The 15,331-nt window shown below is 38.4% G+C and overlaps 1 protein-coding gene across 1 annotated transcript in view; it reads left to right on the top strand.

The window, feature by feature from the left end:
- SETBP1 (SET binding protein 1) overlaps positions 1-12,200 on the top strand; it is a 210,689-nt gene extending 198,489 nt beyond the window's left edge. The window contains exons 4-5 of the mRNA XM_077283847.1: positions 234-392; positions 10,087-12,200. Of these exons, the coding sequence (XP_077139962.1) occupies positions 234-392; positions 10,087-10,571 (644 nt within the window). The 3' untranslated portion in view covers positions 10,572-12,200. The remainder of the gene's footprint in view (positions 1-233; positions 393-10,086) is intronic.
- The last annotated feature ends 3,131 nt before the right edge of the window (positions 12,201-15,331 follow it).

Below are 15,331 nucleotides of genomic sequence, written 5' to 3'. Positions count from 1 at the left end.
ACCTTGTAAAAGTGTTTTATATAAATTCGAACACATGTTTTCATTTTTTGCAGTATTTTATAATGTACATATTTCTTTTGGTGCCTAATGATTTCCACGTATCTACTGGCTGTTAGGTTTATCCATTACTGGATGTTAAACTTGCTATGACTTACAGTATAAACTTGAACTTTAAGAAAAGAAATAATTTCAATTAACTTTTTTTATTTTTTTATTTTCCTGCATCTTTTCAGGTTTAACAAGCACTCATCAGAAAGCTGATCAGCTGTCTCAACACAATAAAAATGAAACTACTACTTCCAACAATATGACCAAAAGGAAGCCAGCAGCCGAATCTGCATCAGTGCCTCCAAATCCCCTCCTTACCTTCTTCTCATCATCGAGTGAGTCAGGTCGGTATACTAATGATGTAAAAAGTTTGCTTTGTTTTTTTTTTCCTGTTTCCTATCACCATTGAATGGTTTATAGTTCAGAATTTATACGGATCAAAAAAGACATGTTCAGAATAAGATACTTGGTAGTACAGTCGTGGACAAAGTTTTGAGACTGTGAATAATACTTCAAAATGTGTCAAAGTATGCTGCTTCAGTGTTTTAGATATTATAATTAATGTTTTTATGGTGCCACACTGTGACTGTTCATGATTAGGGAAAGGGGACCTGAATTGTTCCTAGGACTGGGGCCCTGACTATCCCTGCTCCCAAAAGCAACTCTAAATTGGTGTAGGTTTGAGCCACCAGCCTTACTGTTCTGCTGTTATACCGTAAACTGTCCCCTCTCCATCGCTCAGGAGGCCTGGGGCATAAATGATGTATATCAACACGTAAGACACACAGGGATAACAGAAAGCAACTAACATACAAAACACTCACCAAATGTAGAGAGGTATATAGGGAAGGATAGGAATGTACCAACCAAATGGGAATAGGGCAATGAGGAAAGCATACACTCAAAAACAGCATGCAACAATCTCTAGTAGCACCAACAATTTCCAATTAGGCACAGCATCTCCGAGGAGCTAGGAAGCAAAGTTTTCACTGGCAAGGATAAGGTCTGGCCAGGTTTTATAGGGGGAGATAATGACCGGATTAGAAGCCGCTGAAATGGAGCTGCATGTTTCTGACCACCATAGAAAAGGTTGTTAACCTCTTCTGTACCAAAATAAGTCAGATCCATTTAATATGTGACATAAATACACAGGCTAAACGGAAGATCTGCGACAATATTACATAGTGATCTTCTAACCCCAGAGCTCAGGGTTATATCTCTCTTGGTGTCTCTCGCTCTATGTCTGTCTCTTACTCTCTCGCTCTCTCCTCAGTAAATTGCGAGACTGCTTCACTTCTTTCCCATCCGTCGAGTGCAGGTCTCCTGGAAAAATGGTTGACTGCTTCATTAACTTACACTATACTCAGTACTCAAGTCGAGCACCTGAGCAGTCAAACGTGCTCGATTCAAAAACTGAGCACCCGGGCAGTTTAATTCTCCCTCATCACTAGTGTTGACCCTTCTTTTCCTGGGCCAAGTCCTGACTGATGACAGCCTACTCTTCCCTAATCAGTGCTTGGAGATTATTAAAATTTCTGTATTTTTTTTTTTTTGTATATCCACTTTTGAGTGGTTTCATTATTTTGTTCACTGAGCTATTTCTTTATCACTTTTTCCTTTTGACAGGGTGTGAAATGCTGGAAAAAGCATCACCAAATTGCACTGGGATCTTTGGGAGAAGTTCCCCTTGTAGGATTTTTAGATTCCAATATGTATTCATAGCAATCCTTTAGATGAAAAGCAACCCCATACATGAATAGTCTCAGGATACTTTACTGTTGGCATGACTCAAAACTCATGGTAGTACGGTGTCTACTACTGAGGGTAGGTGCACACGGTCAGTAAATCCTGCGGTTTGTCATTGCCTACTTGCATAGCATCAAACCCGTAGCATCCAGATGTTAAAGAATAGTGGATGGGATTTCAAGAAACCCCAAGTCCACTATGCGTCCAGAGACGCCCGCGGCTTACCTGCTGAGATGGACATGCAACACATTTTTTCAGACTGCAGCATGTCTATTTATCTTGCGGAGACGTGAGTCTCCGCAAGATAAATTTCTCTCATACAGTGTTATTGGACACGGTGAATCCACGCGGTTCAATGAACACATGAGGAATCACCTGTGTTCAATTGACGACAACACTTTGGAAGCAGCGGACATGTGTTGCGTCCAAAGCGCTGCCAATTACTGAACATGTGCACCTACCCTCACAGTCTAAAGGGGACTTCACCAGAGAAAACAAATTTACCTCACTCCTCTGCAGTCCAATCTCTGTTCTTCCTGCAGTGTGTACCATATGTTTTTCTTGGAAAAAATTGGCTTCTATTCTTTACACCTGGCCAACCTACAAAGCTTTTGTTTTACTTTGTGTGACACCTGGATGTCTCCATACCTGAGCAGCATCTGCACTGGTGTTAAAATGATCCTGTTGCTGAATCCTCTTTAGGAGACTGTCCTGACCATTGTTGGACTTTTTTGTCTGTCCTGAAGCATTTTTTACAGCTACTGTACCTCTTTGAAGTTCTCGATGATTTGATAGATGGTTGATTTAGGGGCAGTCTTAAAAGTAGCAATGTCCTTGCCTGTAAAGCACTCTTGATGTAAAACATTGATGCAAGTACATATTTCCTTGGTGTTAACCATGATTAACAGAAGAGTAGTTCAAGCACCAGTCCATTTGACAGTAACTAGTCTGTTCTTATAATTCAGCCAGCATGACAATGTGATATCAGCTGTCTTGTCCTCATTAACACTTTCTCCTCAATTAACGAGATCATTGAAGTGAGGTGAGCAGGTAATTTTATGGCAGGGATGAAATTCAGTGTAAATGGCTTTTCTGTGATTAAGTTAATTTTCATGGTAAGGCATGATTGAGTATTTTTTATAAATTCACGTGATCTCTTTTCATCTAGAGCAAATAATAAATAATAAATTGCCTCTATAAAAACTTAATCTGCAAACTTTGTGAAAAACAAACTGTGTCCATCTCAAAACCTTTAGCCATAGCTGTCCACTTGTCTTTGTGACTGTCTGGTTTATAGCTAGAATAGATTCTGCCCAGAAAGGTTTACAAGAAAAGTGGAAATGAGATAGCAGGTGAAGGTAGAACCATCTGTTTAAGGCTACTTTCACACATCAGATTTTTGTTTTCAGGCTAAATCCGGCTAATGTTTAAAAAAAACGGATGCGACCTAAATTGCGAAAAACTGATGGGCCGGATCTGTTTTTTAGCTGGATCCGGTCCTCTTTAATGCGCATGTATTTTTTTACTTACTTCCTGGTTCCGAGAGAGAGACAGACAGACCCCAGAACGGCAAATCTGCATGATTTGTATGGAAAATGCATTGAAAACCGGATCCGGGCGCCGTATTCATGGTTTCACATGTCCGTTTCATGTGTTTTTGGCCGATTCCGTCAATGTGCGTTTTTTTTCCACCGGACAAAAAAGCGTTGCAGTGGATGTTTTCTCTGTTCGCCGGAAAAGAATATTTGGATGGATCCGGAAAAAAACTGATATAACTTATGGCCATCAGGCACAATCCGGGGCTAATACAACTCTATGGGAAAAAAACGGATCCGGCGTAAAAAAAAAAAAAAAAACGGACCTTTTTTTTCACAAATTGCTGGATTTTGCCTGAAACAAAAAACCTGATGTGTGAAAGTAGCCTAAGAAATGGCACACCAAGTGGTCAGGCCTGGTGTTGCTAAGAAGTTTATGATGGTTTAAGTTGAGACCTTAAAATCTACTTTGATATGAACTATGTAATCTGAATGAATCCTGATGGGATCCATTATGTTGTATGGATTCTAAATCTGTTTTTGTAACTGAAATTCATCGATTCAGCCAAAAATTGGATGCGAAAATCAATAGTATGATGCTGAAAAAGTTTGGAGTTCTCTTGCATGGGCTATTGTACCTATACTTTTACTGTCTGTATATTGGATGTATCATCTAGATTTATAATTGTTCTGGACTCAATTTGGACCATTATAGGGATCTATGGTGCTGCAAGATTATTTCTGTAGATCCAACCTAAGGGTTCTATGTGTTACTTCCAGCATATGAACAGAAGGGGGGTGCAAGCTTAGAAAAATTTTGCTGCTTTGTTCTGAGAGCAGCAGAAACCCTGATTCCAGTGATGTCACTTTTTGGGCTGTTTAGTGTAGTATTGATAAAACCACGATTTTATCAGCAGGAAGTAATCACTAGAGGTCTAGTAAACCTGATGTCAGGTAACCCGCCATATTCAGGAGCTCTGTATAACCCCCACTCCCAACACTCGTTGGCACCTTTTTGTGTACACTGTGCATAGGCAGGAAGCAGCCAATCAGAGGTGGGGCGGGCTTATACACCGTTCCGCTTTCAGAGAACTGGTAGATCGGCAGCACAGAAAATGTGAATTTTATCAAAATGACAGCAATCCGTCTAATAAGTGATGTATCGCTGTAATCGGGGTCTCTCTACATGTTGCTCTCAGTGTAGCAAAAACCTGGTGAAAGGTTCCTTCCATGACCTCTTTAGATGTGGGTACAATGTTTGACCATTTCAGTAGGCTGGTCCACCATAGCTTTTTATGCGCTCTCATAATAGTAAATAAAAGAAAAAATTTTAGGCAAGTATGTATGTGTGTGTATATGTATATGTATATATATTAGCTGTACTACCCGGCTTTGCCCGGGTTAATGACTGCTGTTAGCAAAATAGAATGTGTTAACAAAAATTTATTCTGCACACAAAAACCACAAAACAAATGGATAGAAATGTAATTATTAAAAGGCAAAAACTAAGCTAATAGAAGCATTTCACAACATATATTGGCTTTGTTATACTGAGAATGTCTTTGTTGCCTATATTAACCAATCAGAGCTCAGATTAATTAACTGTAGCAAAATAGAAGCTGAGCTGTGATTGGTTGCTATTGGCAGCCTGATAAATCCCCAGCCAACAGGAAGCCCACCCCCTGGCAGTATATATTAGCTCACACATACACATAATAGACAGGTCATGTGACTGACAGCTGCCGTATTTCCTATATGGTACATTTGTTGCTCTTGTAGTTTGTCTGCTTATTAATCAGATTTTTATTTTTGAAGGATAATACCAGACTTCTGTGTGTTTTAGGGCGAGTTTCATGTGTCAAGTTGTGTGTGTTGAGTTTTGTGTGGTGACATGCGTGTAGTAACTTTTTGTGTGTCGAGTTGCATGTGACAGGTTAGTGTAGCAAGTTGTGTGCAGCAAGATTTGTGCATGGCGAGTTTTGCGCGTGGCGAGTTTTATGTGTGGTGCGTTTTGAGTATGTGCAAGTTTTGTGTGAGGCAACTTTTGCATGTGGTGCAACTTTTGTACATGTGGCAATTTTTCTGTGTGTGCAAGTTTTGCATGAGGTGAGTTTTGCATGAGGTGAGTTTTCCATGAGGTGAGTTTTGCACGTGTGGCGAGTTTTGCGTGAGCCTAATTTTGCATATCGCGAGTTTTGCATGTAGCGAGTTTTGCGCGTGGCGAGTTTTGAGTGGTGACTTTTGTGTTTCGACTTTTATGTGGCGAGGTTGGTGTGTGTGTGGTGAAATGTGTGCTGAGGGTGGTATATGTGTTCAAGCACGTGGTAGTGTGTGGCGCATTTTGTGTGTGTGTTCATATCCCCGTGTGTGGTGAGTATCCCATGTCGGGGCCCCACCTTAGCAACTGTACGGTATATACTCTTTGGCGCCATCGCTCTCATTCTTTAATTCCCCCTTGTTCACATCTGGCAGCTGTCAATTTTCCTCCAACACTTTTCCCTTCACTTTTTCCCCATTAGGTAGATAGGGGCAAAATTGTTTGGTGAATTGGAACGCGCGGGGTTAAAATTTCACCTCACAACATAGCCTATGACGCTCTCGGGGTCCAGACGTGTGACTGTGCAAAATTTTGTGGCTGTAGCTGCGACGGTGCAGATGCCAATCCCGGACATACACACATACATACATACACACATTTAGCTTTATATATTAGATATACCTGTATGTAATCTCCTGTATATAGTATATACCTGTGTGTCATCTCACCTATATATAGTATATATCTGTGTGTCATCTCCCCCTGTATATAGTATATACCTGTATGTCATCTCCTCCTATACATAGTATATACCTGTATGTCATCTCCTCCTGTATATACTATATACCTGTAGGTAATCTGTTCCTGTATATAGTATATACCTGTGTGTCATCTCCTCCTGTATATAGTATATACCTGTATGTCATCTCCTCCTGTATGTAGTATGTACCTGTATGTCATCTCCTCCTCTATATAGTATATACCTGTGTGTCATCTCTCCTGTATATAGTATATATCTGTGTGTCATCTCCTCCTGTATATAGTATATACCTGTGTCATCTCCCCTGTAAATAGTATATACCTGTGTCATCTCCTCCTGTATATAGTATATACCTGTATGTCATCTCCTCCTGTATATAGTATATACCTGTATGTCATCTCCTCCTGTATATAGTATATACCTGTATGTCATCTCCTCCTGTATTAGACCTCGTTCACACGTTATTTGGTCAGTATTTTTACCTCAGTATTTGTAAGCTAAATTGGCAGCCTGATAAATCCCCAGCCTACAGGAAGCCCACCCCCTGGCAGTATATATTAGCTCACACATACACATAATAGACTGGTCATGTGACTGACAGCTGCCGGATTCCTATATGGTACATTTGTTGCTCTTGTAGTTTGTCTGCTTATTAATCAGATTTTTATTTTTGAAGGATACCAGACTTGTGTGTGTTTTAGGGCGAGTTTCGTGTGTCAAGTTGTGTGTGTTGAGTTGCGTGTGGCGACATGCATGTAGCGACTTTTGTGAGATGAGTTTTGTGTGGCGACATGCGTGTAGCAACTTTTTGTGTGTCGAGTTGCATGTGACAGGTTAGTGTAGCAAGTTGTGTGCAGCAAGTTTTGCGCATGGCGAGTTTTGTGTGGTGCCTTTTGAGTATGTGCAAGTTTTGTGTGAGGCAACTTTTGTGCATGTGGCAATTTTTCCGCGTGTGCAAGTGCGTGTGGCGAGTTTTCCATGTGGCGAGTTTTGCATGTGTGGCGAGTTTTCCATGTGGAGAGTTTTGCGCGTGGCGAGTTTTGAGCGGCGACTTTTGTGTTTCGACTTTGATGTGGCGAGGTTGGTGTATGTGTGGTGAAATGTGCGCTGAGGGTGGTATATGTGTTCGAGCACGTGGTAGTGTGTGGTGCATTTTGTGTGTGTGTTCATATCCCCGTGGTGGTGTGGTGATTATCCCATGTCGGGGCCCCACCTTAGCAACTGTACAGTATATACTCTTTGGCGCCATCGCTGTCATTCTTTAAGTCCCCCTTGTTCACATCTGGCAGCTGTTAATTTGCCTCCAACACTTTTCCTTTCATTTTTTCCCCATTATGTAGATAGGGGCAAAATTGTTTGGTGAATTGGAAAGCGCGGGGTTAAAATTTCACCTCACAACATAGCCTATGACGCTCTCGGGGTCCAGACGTGTGACTGTGCAAAATTCTGTGGCTGTAGCTGCGACGGTTCAGATGCCAATCCCGGACATACACACACACACACACACATACATACATACACACATTCAGCTTTATATATATATATATATATATATATAATTATTAAAGGTGTAATTTAAAAATGTTGGGATTTATCTGCAGTCCAGATGCTGGGATAAATTGCTGAAATATACAAGAAATTAATGGGGAAATTGGACTGCACCATGAGTTTCCTGTAATTAATGAAGATCTCTTTGAAAATATCTTCATGAGAAGGAATCTGCTGTCTGAGCCCAGATGTTACTCAGAATATAAGCTCCTTCCTTCAGAATGCCCCCAAGCCAAAACAACCTGATAAACTGAATAATGAGTTTTAACTAATTAAGACCAAAGTTTGCTTTCAACTTTTAATATCTAACTGGACGCAGTAGGTATAGCGTAAGGGTGCTGGTAGTTTGAGTAGGTTTATGGAAAATGTATTTTCTTATTCAGTAGACTAGTCCTCTGTTTTAGAGCGGTGCAAGTTCTAGATTTGACTACTTAGAACCCAAAATGTATTTAAACCCCTAGACGTAATTAGGAATTTAATTACTATACATAAACAGTAGTAATGTTTTTAGATAAAATATGTAAGTTAATGCGTTATATATCTCCGCCCCTTGGCTTGCGGTATTGTATTATTTGTGCATGAGTTGCTTTTGCCTAGTTCCTTCTTAACAGCTCTCCCAGTGGTCAATAATAGTATTACAATTAAAACATTGGTTTTAAATGGGTTGCCTCCTGAGATCCACCTTTGTCCATATGTCTTATAAGTAGAGTTGAGCAAATTTTTCAAAATTTGTTTCCGATTACGATCGGCGGCGAATATTGTTTTTGCGATATTCACCGAACACAACCAAATGTCACTGGAGTTGAAATGATCGAGTATGTTCGGAATCGATTGTCAAACATGAATCCGCATGATTAAGGTACCAATATGGCACGAATATGACAAATTCAGATTTGGGTACCGATTCCGAACATATTCTCTCAACCCTACATATAAGTCTTCCCCTGGCGAGATTGACTGCATTCTGGAGATCCCAAATGTGGATCATCTGATTGTCATGTAGGCTGTACTTTAAAAGATGGTCTTTGATTGGGCTGCCCCTTTATTTCAAGACACTATTAGTAAAGGTGGTGTATGATTTGAATAATTCAGTTTCTTGAGAAGGTTTTGTCTATTCAGAGGATTTGACTGCTGACCAGAATGAAGAGGGGATGCAAGGTGCGTGTCTCTTCCTCTGGAGGACCCAGACATCTCATTGATAGGAAATATGTATTGCTTCATTTTGCCTGTGGTTGCCCTGCATGAAAAAGTATACTAAAAGTATATATGACCGGACCATGTTTCTGTACGGTCAGACATGGCCATTACACAGTACACAGCAGGGGCGCATTTATGAGATTCTCAGCACAGGAACATTTTATTTAAACACATCCAATTATGGAAATTATTATTATTCCAAGATTTATTGAATAAATTAACTTTTGTTTGTGGGAAAGCCCCTTTAAGGCTCATTCACACAACTGATTTTCTTGTATGAGTGCGATCTGTAGTTTTCTCAGATAGCGCTTGTACCCATAATAGTCTATGAGTCTATGGGGTTGTACACGTCAATTTTTTTTTTCCCTCACTGAGTGGTCCGAGGACAATATTGGAGACATGTCCAGTTGTGATTCAAGCATAGAATCAAAATGCAATGCAAGTCTATAGGTCTGTGAAAAAATCGTATCGATGTTATCGGAGTGCGGTCTGATTTTCATTGCTTGTCCGAAAGTAAACAGAGACATTTTTTTTCCCTCCAAATTTGTGAAAAACTGACTCGGACCACACACTAATCAAACTCTGATCAAAATAACTGAGACATTTTTCTTGTACGTGAGAAGCTCAGACCTGTGAATGAGCTCTTACGCTTTGCATTATTTTTGTCAAGTGTGACTGGAATGTCTCTTTAAATGTACTATTAAATAATTTGTCAAGACTACAACAACATTGATGGCTTATCTTTAAGATGCAACATGAATATCAGATCGGTGGTGTTTGTGTGGGTCAGACTCTCGGCATTTCTATCGATCATTTAACTCATATACAGTATGTCTGGTACCCCGAAATCTTTCAATTACCTGACTCCGTGTTCCCCAACTCCGGTCCTCAAGAGCCACCAACAGGTCATGTTTTCAGGATTTCCTTAGTATTGCACAGGTGATGGAATTATTGCCTCTCCAGGTGATGCAATTATCACCTGTGCAATACTAAGGAAATCCTGAAAATATGACCTGTTGGTGGCTCTTGAGGACCGGAGTTGGGGAACACTGACCTGACTGATAGGGGTTCGAGAGTTGACCCACTACCAATCTGATGTTGATGACTTCAGAATTCTAAGAAAATGCCATCACTTTATAGTTGTACATAACTTCTTTGATCTAAGTATTGTTGATTCAATAATAAAAAAACTATTTTTTTCTGTTTTCCTTTAGCCAATGCCTCACTCCGAAATCGTTTCAAGAGATGTGAGATCGAAGCCATCCAGGGCGAAGTGAGGAAAATGTGCAACTACAACAAAATTCTGTCTACCAAAAAGAACATGGATCATGTGAACAAAATCTTAAAGGCCAAGAGGTTACAGAGACAATCCAAGACGGGCAATAACTTTGTGAAGAAGAGAAGGGGTCGTCCAAGGAAGCAATCCGTTTTGTTTGACGATGATTGTAGAGACCAAATGCCTGTTCTGGAGAAATGTGTTGACCTCCCCAACAAAAGAGGTCAAAAGTTCCATTCACATGAACCAGAGAAGAAAAGTCAAGACACAGTCAGGGACACCATCGAAGCAGTGATACATATGGCAAGAGAATCTCAAAATTCTCGAGCGCCACGAAATGGAAAGAGGAAACTTCCAAATGAAGAGCAGGTGAAGACGAAAAGACGTAGAAAGAGACGTGGGGGATCTGAAAATGGCCCCTGAGATCAATACAGACTTGTGTTTCATTTGATAATCAGGCTGACAATTAATGTGTGGGGTAGAACCCCTTGGAAAAGCTGCAGCTATTTTTTTTCTTCTCTCTGTTCCTTCGTCCACCCCAATTAACTAATGTTGCAAAACGATCGTTTTGTTCTACAGTTAACGTGCAAATCTCTTGGCACTATACTTCAAATTTGTACCTTCATGCTAAACAATACCCAGTTGTGAAAAAGACCGCCCATGTTTGTCAATGAGACTATATGAACCTTCTTATTTCAGTGATATGTTCTCCGTTCTGGAACCCAAGAGAAGGTGAAATCCTTCAATAGCTGTGCAAAAGATATTTATTTTTTCAAATGGCCAATACACATTGGGGGAAAAAAATCAAAAGAATTTAACTTTTTTTTTTTTTTTTAAAGGAGTTTCATAAATTGTCCTATATACCCTAAGCCATGCTAAAGCTTTTGAAAATGAATGTGTAACATTTTTTTTCTATTATTTATCTACACTGTATATGTAGAGATTTCCCTCCCATGACTACCCTTTCATTATTCGAGGGTGGGTTTGCTCCCATGCATTTTGATGAGCCTGTTCTAACTTGCAACTAAGCGACATAGGAAATATTAAAGAAAAAAAAATTTGCTTTTTTTCCCTTCAAATCTGCAGTCAGCTTTATTCAGTTCAACCATTATGCAAATTCTGTCATACGGTAATTTTAGTTCCCGCAGGATTTTTTTTTACATTTTTTTTTGCAATACCCCTGTATTGCGCCTTAACTGAGAAGCATGGCAATGTCATACCCAACTGTTCCAATGTGTTGCCAACTTAATTTCAGTAAAATTAAAAATTCTCATTCTTAGAAGTTAAGCAATTACCGAAATAGCTGTATACCTGGTCAACGTCTATAATGAAACCAGACCTATTGATAGTTGTTACAGTGGAGCAAGTGTTCTTATCTTAAAACTATAGGATATCATAACTGCAAAATGTTCACACTTTAAGCCACATTGGGTAGCAGGAACCCCAATTGTGGTTGCCTTAATATTTTTTTTTCTGTTGTACATAATGTAATTATTACATTTTTCAGTCTTCTTGATCACAAACTGGCTGTGACTCAAAATGTCTCTTCATCCGTTTTTACCTATTGATTTAAAATTTCAATCTGAAATGTAGGAAATGATTTTGAGGCCCAAGATGAAAAAAAAAATAATATATCATTCTCAACTCCAAACTGATTCTAAAATTTATATACAGTTCTTACTCCACGCATGGCTCCTCCACTTTGATGAAAGTTCCAGCTTGTCTGGTTGACCACAGATTACTTAATGAAATTTTCTAAAGTACCGTGTTTTCTGGTGTATAAGACGACTGGGTGTATAAGACGACCCCCAACTTTTCCATATAAAATATGGAGTTTGGGATATACCCGCCGTATAAAACGGGGGTCATCTTATACGGCGTGTGCGGTGCGGATGGTTCCCTGGGTCTGGAGGAGAGGAGTCTCTCCTTCAGGCCCTGGGATCCATATTCATGTAAAAAAAAAAGAATTAAAAAAAAAAATATGGGATATACTTATATACTTACCCTCCGATGGCCCCCGGCTCTCACCGGTGGCCTCCGTTCCTAAGGATGCAGTGAGTGAAGGACCTTCGAGGACGTCGCGGTAACGTGACCAGTCACGCAAACACGACATCATCGAAGGTCCTTCACTCACTGCATCCTTAAAAACGGAGGCCACCGCTGAGAGCCGGGGACCATCGGAGGGTAAGTATATCCCATATTTTTTTTTTATTTGTTTTTTTTTTTTTTTTACATGAATACGGATCCCAGGGCCTGAAGGAGAGTCTCCTCTCCTCCAGACCCTGGGAACCATACAGGACCGCTCCCTGCACATGCCCTACCCAGCGCATAAGACGACCCCCGACTTTTGAGATGATTTTCTGGGGTTAAAAAGGCATCTTATACGCCAGAAAATACGGTAAAATCTTCCTTAATTGATTAGTAAAAATGATTCTTAAAATGAGAAACATTTTTAATAAAGAATGATCCTAAACTCAAACTGATCGAATTGATTCTAAAACTTACATACAGTTCTTACTCCACGCATGGCTCCTCCACTTCGATGAAAATTCCAGCTTATCTGGTTGACCATAGATTACGTAATCATATTTTCTAAAGTAGAATCTTCCTTAATTGATTAGTAAAACTGATTCTTAAATTCGTTTTTTTTTTATAATTTGCACTTTAAAAAAAACCAAAAACAATCATTGTTTCGTGGTTTCGTCTTGACATACTTATGGATGACTCATTAGAAATCATCCTATTGTCATATTTATAAATCATTTAGAAGTCATGGAATGGAGTCAAGTGCTTTAAAAAAAAAAAAATGAAAAAAAAAAAGTATAAAATTAGAAATGTACTAATTTCGGTGCCTGTCTGCACGAAGGCAAAAATCTACTGCCAGATCTGAAAATATTGTAAACTCTTCTCTATTATAGAAATGTGATTTGTTTTTAATGGAGTCATAGCCTAAATTGAGAGCGGGATCATTACTTCTCTATGATTTGAAGGGAGGTTACTTCATTAAAGGAACACTCAGCTTCTTCTCATAAATCTTAGATTCCTTGTGGACGATGATATACTTACTTTTTATTTTTTGGGGGCCATTTTGAAAGCCATAAATAATAATAATGTACAGGAGCCCTCTGGGCCATAGAGATTATTTAGTATTTAATAAATCATGGCATGACTATAGTTCCATAGTGAATATTTTTGAGAAAATAGATGTTTCACTTGTGATACAGGTGGCTTCTCGATCTCAGGTGCAAGATTTAAAAATAAAAAAAGATTTAGATTTTCAAAAAGTTTGGGTACCACCAACTTCAAATCATCCATGTAATTTAATTTTTGGTTACTACTACGTATGCACTACAGAGGCCCCATAATTGTCGATAATTTTCTTTAAGGATATGTTTAGGAGTTTTTACCGATCTCTTTTAAGCATGTAGACTTTTTCCGACATTTTTGCTTCAAAGTTAACTCGATGCAGAGTACAAACACCATATTTTATCATTTTTTCCGTTAAGTGTATATAATAAGCATGCTAATGAGTTAAAATAGGTTCAAACAGTGTTATTGCATTTAGGGGTTTTGCTTAATGGATATGGAAGATTTATGGTTACGATCAAGTAACTGGCTGGATAATCCGTAATATAAAAAAAAAAAGTTCTCAAATGTACAGCTCGTATAGTTGGCATCTACATCTCAAGTGTGACAAAATGCGCTCTTGAGTTTTGCTACATTATATATTCAGTGCAGTTTTCTTCATTGTAATGTTGCATGTCCCTAAAAATCTCGACATTTTTTTTGAATTTTGGTGTACAATTCCAAATACCTAATTTTATTGATTTTTTTTTTTTAACTTCTCATCGATGGCTTCCTCACAGGCTCAACTGTGTATAGATCTAAGTTTTACCCATTAAATATAGTAAAGTACCACAGTTCAATTCAAAAGCACATTTTTCCACCCTTCCCATCCCTCTCCCCCTTCCTTTTAATATTTTTCATATAAGTCTATATTTACACTACATGGAAAGGAAGACATTATATCGATAAGTTGAATGAGCTGCCAATCTATCAACGTAGGGGGTTGTTACGTTTCAGTCCCACGTTGCTGTTTTTTTTTGTTTTTGTTTGTGTTTTTTTGTCTTTTTTTTCTAAGCTATTTCTTAAGTAATGCACATGAAATGTTATATATGTATATATTTAAGGAGAAAAAAAAACGGGGCACAAAATTGTTTTACAAGTCGTGCTGGCTAATTTTTAGTTTGTATTCATAAGTGGTTTTTAAAAGCCTTTTTTAAAGTGTACTTGCATGTTCTACTTTGATTGTATGTAAACATATTTTAGAACAAAAAAAAATTGTATTTGTATTTTATTGAATATAGAGGCAAGAAGAAACTTGTACATTGTTTGAAATGTTCTTTTTGTAACAGTTTTTATTCATGAAGCATTTTTGTACATTTAAAAGCAAAAAAATGGAGAAAAAAACAAACAAAACAAAATGAATATGAAATTGCTGTTATATGATGCATAGGTACATCAGGCATGCTTTCTTGTCATGCTACGTCATGATCCTAGATGTTGGTTTTTAAACTTTTTTTTTTTTTCTAAAGGAAAGCTCTTCTTTTTTTTTTTTTTCCGCTACCAAATCAGGTTAGCAGTATAGAGCACTTAACTAAAACAAAAAAACAACAAAAAAAAATATTAATCCTATTCATATGTTATTCATTGTGTGAAATTAAATGAATTCAATTCAGACTAATTTACTTTGTGGATTTATTGATTTTATTTGGTTGTTATATTAATCGTGTAGGTCAAAGGTAAAAATGCCAAAGTCATTTGGTTTTACAATTAGATTATTATTGTTTTATAAGATAATTTAAGTTATCAAGAAATTGATTTTAGAGAGGTTCTCCATCACATAGTTATGGGTTGAAAAAAGTTCAGATTTTCTCCACCAATTGTACATTTTGACACTAAATTATCTATAACCCACAATGTTGAGTGTAATGAGGAAATCGTACAGCCCTTTTCTTGAAAGCCGTTCGTGTTTTGCCATTACTACCGCTTGTGGTTAGGCATTCCGCATCCTGTGATTTATCGAGGGGTAACAATACTTTGGGATTAGTGATGAGAGAACGTGCTTGGGTGTTATCCGAGTATCTTGGGCATGCTCGGATAATAATTTCGAGTCCCTGTGG

This window comes from Ranitomeya variabilis, chromosome 1, assembly GCF_051348905.1.
Source record: "Ranitomeya variabilis isolate aRanVar5 chromosome 1, aRanVar5.hap1, whole genome shotgun sequence".
In the NCBI taxonomy this organism is placed as follows: Eukaryota; Metazoa; Chordata; class Amphibia; order Anura; family Dendrobatidae; genus Ranitomeya; species Ranitomeya variabilis.
Note: the sequence above shows the minus strand (reverse complement) of the source record. Positions and strands in the feature narration are given on the sequence as shown.